This window comes from Macrotis lagotis, chromosome 1 (genome assembly GCF_037893015.1).
Source record: "Macrotis lagotis isolate mMagLag1 chromosome 1, bilby.v1.9.chrom.fasta, whole genome shotgun sequence".
NCBI classification, from domain to species: Eukaryota; Metazoa; Chordata; class Mammalia; order Peramelemorphia; family Peramelidae; genus Macrotis; species Macrotis lagotis.
Window position 1 is genome coordinate 578,009,090 of NC_133658.1, and position 20,136 is coordinate 578,029,225.

The 20,136-nt window shown below is 42.6% G+C and overlaps 1 protein-coding gene across 1 annotated transcript in view; it reads right to left on the minus strand.

The window, feature by feature from the left end:
• Window positions 1-1,192: 1,192 nt before the first annotated feature.
• The window catches only part of ADCY5 (adenylate cyclase 5), a 244,372-nt gene continuing 225,428 nt past the window's right edge, over window positions 1,193-20,136 (minus strand). The window contains 6 exon segments of the mRNA XM_074214670.1: window positions 1,193-2,574; window positions 4,441-4,565; window positions 6,750-6,954; window positions 8,825-9,088; window positions 17,143-17,275; window positions 19,322-19,354. Of these exon segments, the coding sequence (XP_074070771.1) occupies window positions 2,446-2,574; window positions 4,441-4,565; window positions 6,750-6,954; window positions 8,825-9,088; window positions 17,143-17,275; window positions 19,322-19,354 (889 nt within the window). The 3' untranslated portion in view covers window positions 1,193-2,445.

Sequence of the window (20,136 nt, forward strand, 5' to 3'; positions counted from 1 at the left end):
CAAAGGCGGACTTGGCAGTTTTACAGTTTCTGTGCTTTGCTCCTCAGAGATTGCCCTACTGGGGGGTGGGGAAAACAAACAGCATATCGCAGTGAGGTGGTCATGGCGGAGAGTGTTGGTTGGGGAGTTGGAAATAATAGGCTGAGATTAAGTGGTATATGGAGAGAGAGAGAGAGAGAGAGAGAGAGAGAGAGAGAGAGAGAGAGAGAGAGTCTGTGTGTATGTGTACAACTTAGGATATCTCAGTGAGAGAAAAACAAATTTCTGTGCTCAGAATAATTTTCATTTTTTGAGCACAGTAAAATAGGCCCCAATTTTGGTTTGCCGTGAGAGCCCCAGAGATTGATTCTGCCCTGAGAAGAGTGAAGAGTTGGAAAGATATGGATCTGCCCCCCAGACATTGGATTTGGTTTGAGATCTCTTCACTGCACAGCCTAACTAGTTTTCAAAAACAAAAACAACAAAGCCAGAGTTCTTTATGTTGTCCTTAAAAGAAAACCTGAAAGGTTTATTTTCAATTCAGTTTCACCAACAAGTATTAAGAAGCAGCTATTATGTCTAGAAACTGGAATTACAAAGACCAAAAATAAAACCCCAAATCAAAAACAAGCAAACAACCCCCCCCACAATACAAAACAAATAGTTGTTTCCTTCTAGGACCTCTTATGTTCTACTGTCCTGATTCAGACCATGAGGGTTAAGGAGGAAAGGGGACACCCCCACATTCATGTGGAGCCCAGAACTAAGGACCTGATGACCTTTTGGAGTTGCACCTTTCCAGGTGGGAAGTAGGAGTCCTCTAGGGAAATCCACCTGTCCCTGAACCAACTTGGATTGGGAGAGGAATCATCAATTGTTGGGTGTTTTTTATTTTTTAAGGAAAAAGAAAAAGGAAGGGGTGAACTGGTCCAGAAATCAAACTGAAACCAGCAAATGGTATTTAGTACTAGCTTCATCAAGCCTTCTTCTGGTAAGAGAAGCCTCAGTTAGACCCAAAGATGTTCTGTTACAGCAAAATAAAATCTTTTTAGATGAAAATACACTGGCATGGTAGAAAGATGAGGCCACTAGGACAGCAATGCGGTTTATAGAGAGGGTAAGAATTCTCCACAAATTCTACCTCAGCTCTGGAAACCAAAACAAGGGTTTTGGCCCTTGTTTATAATTTATCTTCTTCTGTAGGGTGAAGTAAGGGGTTCTGTGTGTGTGTGTGTGTGTGTGTGTGTGTGTGTGTGTGTGTGTGTGTATGGGGGTTGTATATGTGTGTGGGGGGAGCATATGGGAGGGATGTATGTGTGCGTGGGGGGTGTATGTGTATACTCCCACTGTGAAAGTACAGTACCTAATTTACCCTGAGGTCCCAGAAGCGGATAAACCCATCGCTGATTGTACCCTGTAAAACTGAAAACTGCCAAATGGGAAATGAGAGGACAGCACAGGGCAGAGCCTGGCTCTGTAGCTTATGTACATACATACAAACAGACAAGCCGTACACACCAGCAACAACACCTTGCTGCACACAGCCGCTTTCTGATATAGAGAATTTACAAAATATAGAATTTGGTATCTCTGTTAGATCTCCAAGTTTTCAATATTACAAAATAAAAGATACAAAAATGACAAATCTCAGGGCTGGGATCCCTCCCTTCCCCAAAGCCCAGCACCCTGGCCTAAAGTGTTGGTTTACTTGTCTCTCGAACGCGTCAAACTAACACGTGCTAAAGAAGGGCACGGAGAACTGTTTTTGTTTTGTTTAATAAATATTTGCTTTTCTCAGAGCCAGGGGAGCCTCCTGCTGCCCCTTCCCTTCCCCTCCCCGCCTTGAAAAGAGTCTTGTTTAGCCTAGGTATACTGCCTGCTCATGAAGGGGTGGGGAGTGTGGAGGAGGGCACAGTTAATATGGCTAGAAGTCCTTTCCTGGGACGGTGCCCCGGCCAGCAGTGCCAGAAGGCCTCAGTGGAACAAAGGCCAGGCCACCATTTGAGTTTAAAAAGCTTGCACAGAAAAGCAGCATCTGTGGGGATCCCCGAGCTTTCCCTGGCTGATGCCCTGGTGCCTTACCCCTGGGGCAGGGAGTCTTCCCCAGGCAGCACCTGCCTCTTCCACAACTGCATCAGTTGAACTACACCAATAAATACTAAGCTGTTTTCCACCTGTCAGAAAACTTGAAAGATTCAGGTCTTCTCCTAGCCGACATACAGAGCCAGATACATCTTTGGTCAACTTAGTGCTCTCAGGGAAGTTGGCTCCCCCAGGGTCCTTCTGGGGCTCCTGCCCCCAAGGAGAGGAGAAAGCTGGTTTTGGAGTCACTGTGGAAAAATATGCCAGGAACACCCTGTGGGCACTAGAGCTAGGCCTGCCCACTTTGCCTGGCACAAAAGAAGTCATTTTCCAATTCTCCAAAAGCCGGTCTGCCTGGTACAGCTTTGCCCACTCTGCCTGCTGCTAACTGGGTGGAGGTCCTCCATTGAGGAAGTAGGTCATCATCTCCCCTTTGCCTTTCACCTTGACAACACCCCGGCACTCCAGCTGGTATGTGTTGGCGGCCAGCACCTGGTACATGTCTGTGGTCACCTGGAGAAAGAAAGAGGAAAGGTAGAGTGGGATTGAAGAAGAGGATGTATATCCTGGGAAGTCATTGCCATTTCTTCCCTGTGTCCTTGACTCAGACATTGGTCTGCATTACAAGGATAGAAAGCTGGTGAGGAAATGGATGAATCTGTTAAAGGACCTTTATCTTTTGAAATAAAGAGCAGAATTCATCTGTACTAACAGAGGTTGATCCCAAGCAAGCAATTCCAAACAATAAAGCAGTTAAAAATATCATATACCCCCTGCCCAGGGCACCTAGAACTTGTTTAAGCTACATTGAGAAGGGGATTCTGAGTTGTCACGGTTAATTCATTATCTGAATAATTGTGTGTGTTGACATGATTTTGTTGCAATTACTCAGTTCTGTTAGAGCTGTCTTCTTTGGGGATATGGTGAGAAGTTGGATGTGGTCTTTCCTCCATCATTCCTACCTGGGTCTCCAAGTTTCTAGTCTTGGTTTTCTCCTAGGAACCAGAAAGGAGAGGACTGAATACACTGTGGCAAAGCTAGGTCTGGCCATGTGGTGATACCCTGAACCCCAGGGGCATTGGTGGCCACTTTATGGCAGGCTGTCTCATAGTTTTGAATATGTCCCTGGAATGAAATTTGAGTTATTTCTTAAATCCTGGCATTGGAAGGGACACCAGGTATCTAGTCTTTCCCCTAAATTTTGCAGAGGTTAAGTGACTTGCTTGGGATCATCCAGCTAACTAGTGACTGATGCAGGAGATCTCTCTGACTCAGAACAATGAACAATATTCCTCCTAGTTTATCAAACTGCTTCTGACAGAGCCTTAACATTTGAGAAGTGATAGGCCATTGTTACTGAGGAGACAAGCTGGGAGGCAAGAAGGAGAGTTCCCAAGTTCTTGACCAAGAGGAATAGAGAATGGAAAAATTCTTCCTAAAAATCTCTCCAAGCATGTGTGTTTGTGTGTGTTTGTGTGTGTGTGTGTGTGGGGGGGTGGCAGAGCATCCTCAGCGGGGGAAGAGTTTTTTATTAAAGCTACACTGTGTCCCCTAAAGTCAGCCTATGCACTCAAAGCTCAGTTTTAATTGGACATTGCCATGTGAGTCTTGTATGACTGTAGTCAGCTAAACCCCTTTTCTCTTTCACATGTCTAGTTTTACATGTCTGTCTCCCTGAAGGCACTGCCTGGTCTCCATTAATCTGAAATCTCCCCCCCCCCCCCCGCTCCACCCAATGGGAATGCCTTTTCCTCCTCTATCCTCTCTTTTTATTAATTTTTTAAAATTTTTTAATTAATTTTATTTAAGGCAGTGGGATTAAATGATTTACCCAAGGACACACAACTAGGCAATTAGTAAGTATCTCAGGCTGGATTTGAACTCAGGTCTTCCTGACTCCTACACCATCTACTGCCCCTTTGTATTCATTTAAACCTTTTTTTTTTTAAATTCTGAGCTCTAAACTCTCTCCCTCCCTCCTGCTTCTCCCCCATCCATTGAGCAGACAAGTAATATGATATCAATTATACATGTGTACTCATGCAAAGCATTATTTTTATCCTCCTCTATTTCTCCTAGTGCCTTATAGGTGACTACATCCAGGGAATGTTTATCACTTTAGAATAATAAAGATAATAGTCCAGCTGGTTAATATCAGTGCTCTTTCACCGTCTCCTACTGTGAGACTGATAAGTTTTTGCAAAAATTGTTTTCTAGAATTTAAATCAAGCTATTAGGTCAATCAATCCCTTATTTCCAATTCTAATGCCATAATGAAAGCTCTGAGATCCCCATTCTTGGAGAGCTCTTTAGCATAGCAGGAAGCCTCATCTATGTGGGCCAGAGACAAGGGGAGGATTGAGATGATCTGCCTCTTACCTGGATGCGGTCCGGCACACCAGTGCTATCCATGCGGCTGGCCACATTCACTGTGTTGCCCCAGATATCATATTGAGGCTTGCGAGCTCCAATCACCCCAGCCACCACGGGGCCAATGTTGAGCCCTATAGTAGAATAGGCAGGGAGGAAAAAGCATCAAACTCTCGCACAGACTATGCTTTTTTTTGGGGGGGGGGCTAACTCCCCCACTTCTGTCCCTAACTGCATCTTAGTTCCTAAGGGGTCTTTCTCAATCACATCTGATTCTTGTCTTTAGGTCTCTCCCCCCTTCACTGCCTCCTTCCCTCTTACTGTCCAAAAAAAAACCCCACTCAGGGGCAGCTAGGTGGCGCAGTGAATAGAACGCCGGCCCGGAGTCAGGAGTACCTGAGTTCAAATCCGGCCTCAGACACTTAATCATTACCTAGCTGTGTGGCCTTGGGCAAGCCACTTAACACCATTGCCTTGCAAAAACTTAAAAAAAAGAAAAACGAAAGAAAAAAGAAAAACCCACTCAGGTCTCTAACATTTTGGAAGGAAAAGGAAAAAAGTTTATTGGACCCAATTTTTCTTCTTCCTTTATTTAAAAAAATTTTTATTTATTAAGGCAATGGGGTTAAAGTGACTTGCCCAAGGTCACACAGCTAGGTAATGATTAAGTGTCTGAGGCCGGATTTGAACTCAGGTCCTCCTGACTCCAGGGCCGGTATTCCATCCACTGTGCCACCTAGCTGCCCCTTCCTCCATTTTTCTTCTCCCATTCACTGTCAGATTTCTCTAATAAATGCTTTATAAATTGCTGCTTCCATTTCCTCATCATACACTTCTCAATCTTCTACAATTCTACCCTCACCCCACTTCTGAGATTTCTTTATTAAAGAATTTAGAGTTAGAAAAACAGATTTTTAATCCCAGATCTGTGTGGGGTAGGGATAGGGCCTGGGCTTGTGATTTCATCAGGATAGCAAACTCCCAAGTAAGGAGTTATGTATAATGCAGGTTAATACATTTCTTTTTTTTCCCCATTACATAGTCCTTGATAATTTCCCAGAGCCCTGAAAAGTGCTTGCCCAGCATCCCACGGCTAGTAAGTGTCTGAGAACACATCTGAACTCAGGTCTTCCTGACTTCAGGCCAAGCTCACTTCCTTGCCTTTACCCCTCATCCAAAACATAGATTTATATTTCCAAATGTCTACAAGACATCTCTATTTGGACCTGATGAATATGAAGTAATAATGGGCCAGCCAAAAGATGCATCCCTTTCCTTCCATATTCAATCCACTGATTCTCAAATATAATTGTTTCTTCTTCTGAAAGACTTTTCATATCTGTCTGTTCCTTTTCTACTCTTGTTTTTCTACTTCATAGGCTCATGGGATTTAGGTTGGAAGGTATCTGTTTCACTTTTGTCTTTTTATCTCAAGGGTTTACCAATATGTCTAGAATGTATTAAGTGCTTAATAACTTCATGTTGACTGATTAAGTCTAACCCCCTCAACATAGAAAAAATTCAAATACAGGTCCTCCAATTTAGAATCCAGTGTTCTTACTACACTGCCTTTAAGCTCTGGTCACCTTCTATCAGGATTACTCCTGAAGTCTCCTAACTGGCCTTCTTGATTTTAGTTTCTCCTCATCCAGGACTTCAGACATCCTCTAAGAATTGCTCTCACTGGATCACTCGCCTACTCAAAAATGTTGAGCTGGACTCATCCTTGCCTAATTGTTCACTGATTAAAGTCAAAACTTCTCAGCAAGAAGCTGAGGCTCTCTCTAATTGTCCCCATCCAGGCCATCCATCTTTATCTTCTATCGCTCCTCACTCACCCTAAGTCTTTTGCTCTCCTCAGGCCTCCTCATTGTGCTATAAATAGAACATAATTATTCTTGTCTCTGAACTTTTACTCATGTTGAAGTCTTGCCCAAGGTCCCCTCTTCTTATCCTCTTCTTCCTGATACCTCTTATGATCCTTCAGCATCTAGCTCGTTTCATCCCCATGAATCATATTATTTTTTCCCATGAATCATTTTAATTAGGCCTTTGTTAACTGTTTGTGAATATATCATACCATCTATGTCACCCAAGAGCAAAAGCCATTTCTTGACCCTATACCCAAAAGAAGCAAAGCACCTTAGGAGCTCTTTACAGATTTAGTGATTAGCTGACTAGATAATCCTCTAACAGATTCAAAAGTCCCAAGACAAGGAGAGGAAATTATATACAACAAATTTGGGTGGAAATGGAATGGCAACCCAGAGAGGGACAGTCCCCTAGTTCCTGCCAGGCCCATCAGTCGCCTCCCTCACCTATCTTCATCTGGAAGTTGTTGAAGGAGTGCTCATTGATGTATTTCATTTGGTCCATTAGCTTCATGGCAAAGTCTGCCAGGGCCTTGATATGCGTCTTCCCTGCTTTGTCATAGGTGGAGTCATTGAGGCCAGAGGCTGCCATGTATGTGCTGCCAATGGTTTTGATTTTCTCCAGTTGCCGAAACTGATCTTCACTGATGATCTAGGCAATGAGAGAGAGGAACTTGAGTCCTTGGAACCCAGGGATTGTACAAATGCAAGAAGACAGAGAAATTAGAAACTGAAGGGGTGAAGGCAAGGACTTAGGAAAATCCAAAGACCCATGTCTTATACTCCTGTTTTTTTCTCATATTAAGAATATCTATCTCCCCTGATACTGGTAAGGGACATTTGCTTGAAGTATTCCATAGCTCTTTTCTGCCCAAAAGATTTAAAATTTAATCACAACTCAGGGTTCTTTTACCTATCTGCCCACATAAATCTTCCCTCATTCAAAAGTTCACAAGCACCATTCTAGTCAAGGAAACCTCACTGCCCCCCAGCCCACTGCCTCATAACTCACCCACTTCTAGTTAGTTGATAGAATGTCAGAATGGAAAGATCTGGGCTCAAGGCCTTACATCACCACTTGCTTCCTGTGTGACCTTATTGAATAGGTCATTTTATTGCCCCGAGCTTCCTTTTCCCCATCTATAAAATGGAGGTTAATAACACTAGTGGGGTCGGGTGGAAAGAGTACTTTGTACACCATGTAAAGCATTATATAAATGTGAGAATCTCAGACGTCTTCTAGCCTAGTGATTCCCATTTTTGTTGTCAAAACATTTGGAAACTATGTGTGTATACACACACACACACACACACACACACACACACACACACACACACTCTCTCTACCCTTCTGAAACAGTTCATTCCAATTCCAACAGTTCGAATTGTTAGGAAATGTTTCCTTAATTGGAGCTTGCTTCCGCAAGTCTTCTACATGGTAATCCTAGTTATCCTCTGGGACCCCAGCAATTCAAGTGTAATTCTTCCACATGACAATCTTTTAAATCCTTGCACACACTAACATGACCCCTTAAAATTTCTCTTCTGCAGCTTTTACTGTCATCAACTCCCAGGTTTCCCACACATCATTGCTCCTGGTTCCACACAATTAAACCCTGTCCCTAACTTCCTTCCAGATCTTCCTCCTCAATGATTATTGCTTTCAGGAAGGTTCCTCCACTCCAATTCATTATTGTTCTGTTTGCTCCTTGTCACTCCAACACTATAACGTCTGCTTGTGCTACATGTCTCAGCCAGCTGAAATTCCTTGTGTTTGTGCTTTTTTATTCCTACTGACCTTAATTTGATATATATATATGTATATATACATATATATATATATATATATATATATATATATATACATATATATATATATATACAGCTTCCCCATTAGACTGAAGATTCCTAAATGGTGAAGGATGTCTTTCTTCCTTTGCATTTCCCCTAGCAAAGTTACAGCATGTAGGAGGAATTCGACTCAAATATTGAAAGTTTGGGGTTCCTCCCCCAACATCCAAGTCTCATCTTTGAAGGTACCTGGTAATTGAGTATTAGTCAGTCTGACAATGTTCTCATGGTAGAGATTCAGGACTGAAAAAGTCAATATCTGCCACACCTTTTGGATTGACTAGGTTCTGTTAGGTGCTTCTGTATTTATGTTTTGGAGGAAGGGAAGGATTGAAGAATTTTCATTCCACATCCCTCAAAGGGCCCATCTCACATTATCTCCTTATCCATTCAATTCAGTTACTACCTGCTCCTCTAAGACCTGAAAAGTAAAGAAGTTATACTGGCCATTCAAGAAAACTGGTGATTTGGAAAGGTCATGACCTCTCTTACTCTAGCTAGGGAAGTGAGGGGACCTGTCTGTCTTTAAATCTAAAATATTCTCATTTGACTGATTTGAGGTTTTAGAACCCATCAGTCTGTCCAATGGCAGGATCTGAAGCAGATGATCCCTAGAGATCCTTGCCAGCCCAAGTCACCCCATGCCATCATGTTCCTTGCAGCCCCAGTACCTCATCAAAGTCAGCAATGATCTCATTGAGCAGTCGGAGACACTCCACTCCCTCATTGTTGGCCTCCAGCTCCACGTAGAACTCAGAGAAGTTGGAAATGGAGGCAAACATGACAGCCACACATTCACACGACTGGTAATACAGCTCATCATTGCGCCGCTCACGAGCTAGGAAGTGTGCTGCCACATCCTTGGGCAGGATGTTGTGCAGAAGCCTCCTGTTGTAGGCCTGGAGCTCCTCCATCTCTTCCTTCTCCTCTGTGGCCTGGAGGAAGAGGGAGCAGGTAAGAGAGGGGCTGTGGAGGGAGGAGGCGAAGAGGCAGGGAGGAACAAAGAAGAAAGTAAGAAAGGAAAAAAGAGAAAAGGGAGAGCAAGTAAAGAAAGTCATGGAGAGGCAGAGGACAAGGTATGGATTTAGGAAAAAAGATGGAAAAAGGACAGGGCTAGAGAGAAAAAAGAAAGTAGAAGATAAGGAGGGAAGAAGGAAAAAATAGAAAGAAGGAGAGATGGGAGAAGAAATGGACCCAGCCTTCCAATTACAATGGGGAAAGGGGAAGAGAAATCTAAGAATTTAATATGAGATAAGATAAATCCTGAAATAGGTAAAATGGACCTACTCTTCATTCATTCATTCAATAAACATTATATATCTACTCTGTGTGGGCATCTAAGTGGTGCAGTGAATAGCATGCTGGGCCTGGAGTCAGAAAGACCAGAGTTCAAATCCAGCCTTAGACATTTCCTGGCCAAATCATTTAAGCCTGTTTGTCTCAGTTTCCTCATCTATAAAATGAGCTGGAGAAGGAAATGGCAAACCATTCTAGTATCTCTACATGAAATCACAAAGAGTCAGGACAGAAAATAACACCTACTTTATGTCAAGGGTCTGAGGAGGGGGTTGTGATACAGGGTTTAGAGAAGACATCAACAAAGATAACTGCCTACATAATATTTAAGGAAGGAACAATTATTTATTAAGCCATCTACTATGGCCCAGGCACTGTGCTAAATCATTTATAAATATTATCTCATTGATACCACCTGATAAGTAAATTATGGGTTATAAAACAAAGCGTGAGTCAAGGGGAAAGGGCAAATATCCAGGAGAAGGTAGTAATTAGATAGGATTTTAAAAGATGGGCAGGAGAACTGAGGGTAGAGAGGACACTGCTAGGTAAGGGATCCATATCTAGTTTATGCTTGCATCCCTCTTGGTACCCAACATTTACCTCGGAAGAACTTAGAAGATGTTGAGTTAATTAATTTGTCAGAAAAAGAAAGCCTTGGGGCAGCTAGGTGGTGCAGTGGATAGAGCACTGGCCCTGGAGGCAGGAGGACCTGAGTTCAAATCTGGCCTCAGACACTTAATAATTGCCTAGTTGTATGACCTTGGGCAAGTCACTCTTGGGCAAGTGACTTGGGCAAATCACTTTTAACCCATTGCCTTGAATAAATAAAATATTAAAAAAGATAACCAAAAAAGGAAACCTCAGAACTTTAAAGCTATGACCTTGTGTCAGCCTGGCCTGACAACTGACATTGTCTTGTGACTTGAGAATTTTACAACCATAGTGATCTTGCACTCTCAATATACAACCTCTTGGGAATGATTGTCATATTCCTTTCCACCAGCCTCTGTCCCTTCCAAATTGACATCCATCACTGGAGGTTCACTCTCTAATTGTTTATTGGACCAGTCTATACTATATCAATAGCTCAGACTCAAGAAGTACAAAACAATCTTCCCCATAGCCTCCTTTGGGCTAGAGATCCAAATTTACTTATTTATACTTGAGTGCCACTCTATTGAAATCTAAATATCTTATCAGAACTTCCATCGACTTCCTACTTTAGTACCTCATTATTGCGTACAGATGATTTTGTATTCTTGAGAGCTCCTCAAGTGCAGAAAGGTCTTGCCATGCTAAAAAGGTTACAAAAGTAAGGGTTCAATGATGGATTATGTTTCTACTGAGGGGCCTTGTAACTAAACCTGGAGAGGTTGGCTGCAAGGCAATTAATTTCTTTTAAGCCAGAGTAACTCAGGAAGACCATGTAAGACGGTAGAGAGGGACTGTAATCATCATTGAAAGGAATACTAAAATCACATACCTTTGAAGTGTTGGTATTGCAATATCATATTAGTCTATAAATAGGTCTCACTGATTATTCTTTTGCTTTATTGCTCCGACTTACCTTTTCCTCTCCCCCTTCCATTGCTACCACTCTATGCCAGGTACTTATCACTTATGTCCAAGTAAATATATTATCACTTCCTGACTAACTTTTCTCCTCTCCAATCTGTCTTATATAGCAGTGCTAAGGGCAGTCTTTCTGAAGAACTGCTTTATTAGATTACTTTTCTACTCAAAATCTACACTGCCTGGAGAACTGAGTCTAAATTTCTCTTCCTGCCATTCAAGATCACAATCTAACCCCACCAGCTGAGTTCATTTCTTCAGTAGTTCTCTGAACTCCAGTGCTATATTCATTCCTTTCTATTCATGCTATTCCCAGAGCCTGTGTGTGTGTGTGTGTGTGTGTGTGTGTATTCTTGAATTTGATAATATATATAGCTGAACATGGCTAATTGTTAGATCACATATATCTCGAGCTAGAAGGGTTCTCAGAGTTCATCTAGCCTAACTTCTTCGTTTTACAGATGAGGAAACTGAAGCAAGGAAATGTTGAGTTACTTGTCTGAGGTCACATAAACAATGTGAGGGCAGAAGCAGTATACATGGGTATCCTGCCCACTGCCTGGTTCAGTGTTAGCAAAGGTGTTCAATAAATACCTGTTAAATTTAATTAAGTAACAGTTTGTGGTAAAGAAAATACTCTGATTCTCTACACAAAACTGGGAATGTCCCAAGGATAAAAGTCCCCTGTCTTCCCTTGTATCTTCTCTGTGCCCACAGAGTTCTGAACATGAAGAAGTATTTGAGAAAATGGGGGAGATGGACTGAATCCTTTGGCCAGGTTCATGGCTCAGGGTCCTTGGTTCCCACATTCCCAAATTCATATGTTTACAAGAAGAGTTATCTATCTGCCTATAACCCAATTTCTTTGAACACAGACTGGGTCCACTTCAAATATGTTACATAATCTTAATTAGGGAAACACTGTGGCAAGGAAATTCTTTTATACTACCCTAATTTATTCACTTTTTTCTTGCCACAATGGCATTTCCAAAGCTTTTCACATTCCATCCTTCCCCTCTCAGCTGAGAACTTTGCCTCATATTTCACTCAAACAACTGAATCTATTCCCTTAAAGCTCCCTCATCACCCAGAGCTCTTTCACCACCATATCTTTCTTCACCCCTGTCTCACATAAAGGTGACCCTAATGTTGGCAAAGACCAACCCTTCTCTCTGTATACGCGACTGTTCCATCCCATCTTTGCCATCAGTCTTCATCCTCACTTAAGTTCCTTCTATCCCTGTCTCCTGGCTGCTTCCCTACAAACACACTCATATCTCTCCCATCCTCAATTTAACCATCTAGTTATTATTCTATGGCTCATCTTTTTCTATCTAACCTATTTACAAAGGCTATTTACAACTGTTGCCTCTACTTCCTTTTCTTTCACTTTCTTCTTAATTCTGCAATCTGAATTCTGACCACTTCATTCAATTGAAATTGCTCTCCAAAGTTACCAATGCTGTATCTCTTACTTGCCAAACCTAATGCCATTTTTTCAATCCTCATTCTTCTTGACATCTCTGCATTCTGTGTCACTGTCAATCACTTTCTTCACCATCTTCTCTCTAGGTTTTCAATATTGTTTCTTTTGGTTCTCCTACCTTATCAGGTTCTTCCTGGATCTTCATCCAGGTCAAACCTGCTAATCATGGGTATCCTACAAGATTCTGTCCTGAGCCCTTTTCTCCCTTTATTTCACTTGATCATCTCCTTAGTTCCCATTGATCCAAATATTAGACACACACACACACACACACACACTCACACGTGCATTCACAGATGATTCTCATATTTGATGTTCAGTCCTAACCTCTCTCCTGACCTCCAGTTTCACACATTTCCATTTGTCTTTTCAACATCTCCAATTGATATTCCATAGACGTCTTAAATTCAACACATCCAAAATTGAACTTATTATCTTCCTTCTTCCTCCACCCACACCCCTATCTTCTCCTTTTTCTAACTTTCTTGTTACTGCTAAAGATCATACCATCCTCCTACTCATCCAGAATTATAATCCAGTGATTATTCCTCACTCTCTCATTGTTTCTACCTTCATGGCATCTTTTTGTATAGGCCCCCTTCTCTCCTGTCACCACCTTTAGCTGGTTTATTGCAACAGCCTATTGATTGGTCTTCCTGCCTCAAGTCTCTCCCTGCTCTATTCCTTCTGCTATTCTGAGCTTTCAAAGTGATCTTCCTGAAGGGTAAATCAGTCTAGAACCTTCCCTCTGAGGTTCTCTATGATTTCTCTTGTCTACACCTTGTTTGGACACAGCCATTTTCATGTAGTCTCTCCCAATCACTGTGAGCTTCTGCAGCGTAGGATGACCTTATGCCCTTTTTCTATCACCTGGAACATACCAAGTACCTAAAAAAATGCCTTTGGTTGTTGTTGACCTGTTTTAGAAGGTGACATTAGCTATCTGTCTCTGTGAGCCAGGGGATTGAATTGCTCATGGACAGCTGCATTCTGGCTTCAATGACAGTCATGGAGCCATGAAGCACAGAGTGGGAAGGGACTTCACAACAGGGCAACCAGGCTGACCCACTCAGGAATGGGAATGGCCTCACAAGTGGTCATCCAAGATAGTCCATTCCACTTTCAGATAGCTCTCATTGTTAGGAAGGCCAAAAATCTGCCTCTGAAGCATCCATTGTCACTCTAAGTTCTGTCATATAGGGCCAAAAATAGAAAATCCCACAGAAATATCCTTAATTTCCCAAACAATGTGATTAATTGAGTGATTAAAAATATATAGTGTAGTGGGGTCTGAGAGGTTAAATCAATTTGGCCCCTATTCGTTTTGAGGAAATTACAGGTTATCAGATTAAAAGCTCCCCCTTGGCTATAAGGGTGTAGGATTTAGAGTGTTGTATTTGACTTGGCAGAGATGAAATGGCATTAGTGTAGAAGAAAATATCATTAGTGGTACAACGTACAGATTTGGAGAGGTTAATTAACTTGGCCAAGGTGATGCAGCTGTTAAGTGGTGGTGACTGAGCCCATTAGCCTAACTGGTGTGGCTAAGTTGGAAGGGGACACAGCGGATTCCAGTCTGCTGACCATGCCAGTAAATCAAAATGGGACACAGGATGAAAGCAACTTCCATAAAAGATGGAAAGCGCTCCTACAGCTAGTTTCTGTTTCTGTCTCAACCCCTGTATTTCAGCACAGTGAAGAAACTTTGATAAAGGCTCAGACTTAGCCTTTTATACTTATTTGTCAAAATTTTTAACCTTTTCTTTTTTTCCCCACAAAGGGATTGCCTCTTTTCCACTTTCCACTTCCCCCAAGGCTGCTAAGCACCTGTGTACGTCCCCTGAGACTGTTCCCATATTGCTCTTTTCTTCAGTTACTGGGATGGGAGAGGCTATGGAAGAGGATATACATGGGAGGGGGAGCCCACATAGAGGCTGCACAGACAGGTGCAGGGGCAAGAGCTGTGGAGTGAGAGGACACCCAGGGTCACATCCTACCCCTTGACTCCATTTTTGACCTTGGATGAAGCACTTGAACCTTGATGGCCCCTGAGGTTCCTTCCCTCTCCTTCCAAAGCTATGAGTCTATCTGTGAACCCTCCTGGTGTGTAAAAGAGGAAGGAATGAGGAGAATATGGCTGAACGACCCCTAATCCGAATGACGCGTCAACTAGAAGAGTAGAGAGGTACGTTCTCTTCTCTCAGGGTAAGCAACCTGGTGTGGCTCTTACAGGAGCTTAAGAAAGGGCTATGTTGGTGGCAGCCCACTTTGGAGCCACTAGCAAACATGGTCCTTGTGTCCATGGGCTTTCTGAAGAGAAGTCAACGGCGGCCTGGGTAGGCCTCAAGGGGGCAGACTACTCATAAACTAAGGGCCAGCCAAAGTCTCTTTTCCAATGGTCAGAAACCTTGAGACTGCTAACAAACTTTTAGAGAAGACAGAGGTTCTCAAGACTAGCAACTGTCCCTTTATTTCTGGGAAGAATCACTCTTGGTTGGCCCCATGCCCATGCCAGGCCCAGACAGATGGCAAGAGCCGGCCACAAGGCTAGTGAGGAGGACAGGGTGGGTGGGTGGGGAGGTGTCAGAGACCGCATTTAAAAAAGCCTGCAAGGCTGGTTTTGCTCAGTTCTGACAGACAGTTCCTCCATTTGCTTACTCTCCTGTGAAGAGGTAGAATAAATATGCAAGAGAGGGGTGGTAGCTAGGGATGTCTGTTTAGGATCTCTCTTCCTGCTTCTTCCTCCATCTTCAGAAGTGTTTAGTATAAAGGCAACCCATCTTGGGCTATCTCCAGGGAGAGCATACCTCTGATGGGCCAGGGAAAAGGAAAAGAGGGCATTAGTCCCCCCTAGCCTCAGCTACACACTCTGGATGTCCAGGCACCAATTACAGTGCTGAGGCCTCTTCTGGGCTTCACACAGAAAGACTGATGTGAATGATCTGAGGATGGCCCTGAGAATAGGCACAGAGATGAGGAAAAAGACTTGGGGATAAGACCTTAGAGGAGAAAAAAAAAAGGAGTCCCAATCATCAGAAGCCTGAACAATCCTTTTATCTGTTTGAAAGCAGGTCCCATAGGAAACTGTCCAATATGGCTCTGGCCTCTGGAAATTATTGTCAGGATTCTGTAACTCTTAACTAAAACCTAGATCCAATCTCTTATTATTATATATAGTATCTGGGATTCAGAGCTGGAAGAAAGTTCATTAAGAGTGACCCTCTCTATGGGGCGGCTAGGTGGCACAGTGGATAGAGCACTTGCCTTGGAGTCAGGAGTACCTGAGTTCAAATCTGGCCTCAGACACTTAATAATTACCTAGCTGTATGGCCTTGGGCAAGTTGCTTAACCCCATTGCCCTGAAAAATAAAAAAAAAAAAAAGAGTGACCCTCTCATTTTAAATATGAGGAAACTGAAGGTTAAGTGACTTGCCCAAGGTCACACAGTAAATTTCATAGGTAGGATGTGAACCTAGATTTTCCTCCAAGTCTAGCAGTATGTATAACAGTCCCATAATTGGTGTCCCTGCTTCCAGATTCTTTCCTCTTTGGTCCATCTTACATACCACTGGAAGACTAATACCCCTTACACACAGTACTAAAGTTGACATTTCATTATTTAGAAACTTCCCATCAGTCCCCACTGCCCATAGACTTAATATGGCTCAGCTTGACATTCAGGGCCTTCCAAAGTCTAGTTTTATCTCCTACTATATAAACACTTCACTCTCCAGTCAGACTCGACCATTTTTTTTGACTTTCAAATTGTTGTTCATTCATTTTTCAGTCATATCTGATTCTCTATGACTCAACTCAGGTTTTTCTTGGCAAAAATAATGGAATGGTTTGCCATTTTCTTTTCCAGTCCATTTTACAGCTGAGGAAACTGAGGTAAATGGGTTTAAATGACTTGCCCAGGGTCACACTGTAAGCTGGATTTGAACTCAGGCTTTCCCTGCCTTCAGAACCAGCACTCTATCCTCTATTTGCCTTTTGTTCATGCTGTTCCCTCCACCTTTTATATCCTTTCCTAAATACTGCCCATCTTTTAAGTTTCAGCTCAAATCCTTCCTCTTCCATGAATCTTTCCTAATCTCATCTTCCTTTGAACTCCCTTAACATTTTCATATCATAGCTTAAAATAGTATGATTACATGGAGCTATCTTGTCTTCTTGAACCTAGAATGTAAGTGCCATAAGAGTGGAGACTATGTTTTAATACTTTTCTGTATCTCCATCCCCTTTTGCCTTCCTCAGTAGATGCAGGTAAATGTTTGTTATGTAGTAGAATGATAATGATAATGATGGGTCGGGCTAAGCTTAAGTTCTGGGAGTTTGATAAGTAATCTTCCCTTAATTCCCTTCATTGCCTAAAGTTCCCTGAAAAAACAGGGAGAAAGCCTGTTGTATCCATCTGGCAGCCTGGTAAATTAGGATGAGGAGGGGCTTGTCAAGCATCAATCTATACTGTACCTAATGTAATTGTGTTAGAAGTATAGGACTTGGGCCTTTCACGGAGGGCTGCCATGTTCCACACTGTGCTCTGACTACACACCTCTAAAGTTACTCACAGGTCAAGTAAGTTTCTTCCTAGCTCTCTAATGACCAGAAATGAGTAAAAACCCCACCTACCTGCAGTTTCCAGAGGAAGTCTAGCCGGGCTGTGGACTCCACCTGCTGGGCATGAAGGTACAAAGCCAGCACAAAGACAGAGATAATGATGGGCGTCATGATCTTTAGGGCTACCTTGGTCACATGCTCGGGGCTGTAGGCAGAGAGAGATAGTGAGCTTGGACAATACACAGTAGATCTTGGTTCCCCCCATTTCTGCCAATTCATGCTGCTCTCTTCCTCCCATAAAGTAGCCTTCACCCCTCCTCTCTATCTCCCCCTGCTCTCTCTTCTCTCTTTGCCCCCCCATCTTCTCTCTGTGTTTTTTCCTATTACTTTGAAAGTTTGAGGGCAGAGACATTTTCTTCATTTTGCTTTCTTTCACAGTATTCAATATCTAGATAATACTGGAAGGAGCTTCTATGACAGCTAAGTCTAGCTCCCTCATTTTACTGATGAACAAAAAGCCCAGGAGGTTTAAATGTCTTGTCAATCATCCCACCCATAGTAGCAGGATTTTAAGCCCAGGTCCTCTGATTGCAAAGATACTAAGCCAGAGTGTGCTGGCCTTTGAGACAGAGAACACCTATGTGACCCTAGACAGGTCACTTAACCCTTTCTGAATTTCAATTTCCTCATCTATAAAATAAAGGACAAGAGGGGTCTAGCCCTCAAATCCTCTGTCAGTTCTAAATCCTTGATCCTGTACATCTCATACTTCTTTGTTTCTTAGCAGGTTAGAGCTGGGGTAACTTTAGAGATCATCCCTTCCAAATCCTTCACTTTATAGATGAGGAAACCAAAGCCACAGAAAGATTGTGACCTGCCTAAGCTCATATTGATAGGTAGAAAAACTGGGACTAGAATCCAAGTTTCCTGACTCTACAAGGCTTCTACTTATTTATCCCCAACAGCCTAAAAATCTGCTTGGCAAGGGCTGGCTAGGGTGGTGCGCCAGGCCTGGAGTCGAGGACCTGAATTAAAATCCAACCTTAAACACTAGTGGTCTGACCCTGGACAAGTCATTACCTGCACTGCCTCCAAAAACAACAACAGCAAAAACACTTGGTAGATAATGCATATATTTCCTCTATGCACATGACCTTACAACAATCAGGTACCAAGTCAAGATCATAAATGCTTTAATAAACAGCAAAATAGTACAGCCAATTTTCAGTTATATAAGGGCTGAATCGTGTTTTCTCTCTTCCTTTTTCTGTGCCCCCATCATTTCTCTGACCACCAATCCCTTTTCCCAGAAGGATAAGAGAGGGATACACGCCAAGGTTGTCAGATGAGGAAACTGAGGCAAACAGAATTAAGTGACTCACCCAGAGTCACACGTTAAGTTTCTGAGACTGGACAGAGTACTGGCCCAGGAGTCAGGAGGTCCTGAGTTCAAATCTAGCATCAGATGCTTAATAATTACCTAGCTGTGTGGCCTTAGGCAAGCCACTTAACCCCATTGCCATTGCCCACTGCCCAGGGCAACTAGTAGGTTCTAGATAAAGGTTGGCTGGGGATATGGAGGGAAGCTAGGATCCTTTACTAAATAAAATGAAGTTTCTGGCTTGTCTGTTGATTTTGATTATCCAGAATTTCATTACCCTTGATGGGCATAGATAATGTAAAGATAACAGTAGTAGTTAAAATTTTTTAAAAAATTTAATACTTATACTCCTGGATTTCCTGGTGAGCATATATAAGATTAAGTTTCAGAACATCCTTATATTTGAATAAAGTGCTTTCTAACCAATCCCAGCCTCCTCCTTCCATGCCCACCCTTTTTTTCTCATACCATGTATCTTGTCCATGAATCCTCTGAGCCTCCTTGCAGTTATATATCTACTACAGCATTATAAAAAGAGTGCTACCTGCTATCTGACCTTGGAGAAATGCTTTAAAGGCTGAGATCTAGAGTGAGAAGGAATCTAAAGGGAAATGAGTCTACTCCTTCATTTTACAGATGAAGAACAGGCCCAGATAAATTACGTGACATCAAAGGTCACACAGGCAATCATCAACTGAGGCAGAAATTTGAACTTAGGTCTTCTGACTCCAGAGCCTGTGATCCTTCCACTGCTCCATGTTATCTCAAGTGATGGAGTGATTCTCTATGATATTGCCTGTCTGGTTGTGTTGTTACCTACTTAGTCTGTATGACCTCTCCATTTAAATAGATAATAAGCATTTAACTCACCACCGTGTTGTTCCATTGTTGTTGGAGAAATCACTGGAATCAGAAGCCAAGGAAAGACTGGGTCAGCACTGCATTTCTTGGGGCTGAACCTTATTGTCCAGCATGTCCTTTCACATACTGAATCCCCAGAACTTAGTTCCCCCCCTCATTCCAAGGCCATTTTAACTGCTCTCGGGGAAGCACCAGAGAGCTCAGAAGACATCCTTGTCTACTGTATGTGTCCCACCCAAATTTTTGATGCTGATATAAAGGCAGATAGAGACAAATTCTACCTGATACTTGCCCAAAGACTGTGCTCACAGCAACTGTAGCCCAATAAAATGTTATTTTGGGTGCTTTCTGAAGCTATTCTGTGCAACCATTGTTTGGTGCTCTTGTCATAATTATAGTCTCATAGAACTAGAGCTCTCAGAGATCTTAGGAATTATCTTTTTCATTTTACAGCTGAGAAAACTGAGATCCAGAGTCTCTTCTGCATCCCAAGGTCACATAGCTAGTAAGCATTAGAGATTCCAACTCACCTCCTGTGATTCTAAGTTCATACTCTTCCCCCCAGCACCCTATTGATAATAATTCCTGTATTCTAATTATAAAAAACTCATTATTCTCAAGTTACTCTAGTGATCCTGGGACTCCTGGGGGTCCGGTCCTCTTCCTATTTGATGACTTTAGGAAGGCATATCCTGGAGACTTGGTGTGATCTTCAAGGATTACCTGCTCTGTTTTCTCCTCTATAGTACTCCAAGGATCACACACACCCTCAGTTGTGGAACACAGGAAGATAATCCCAGGATCTGCTCTCCTCTAGTCCTCTG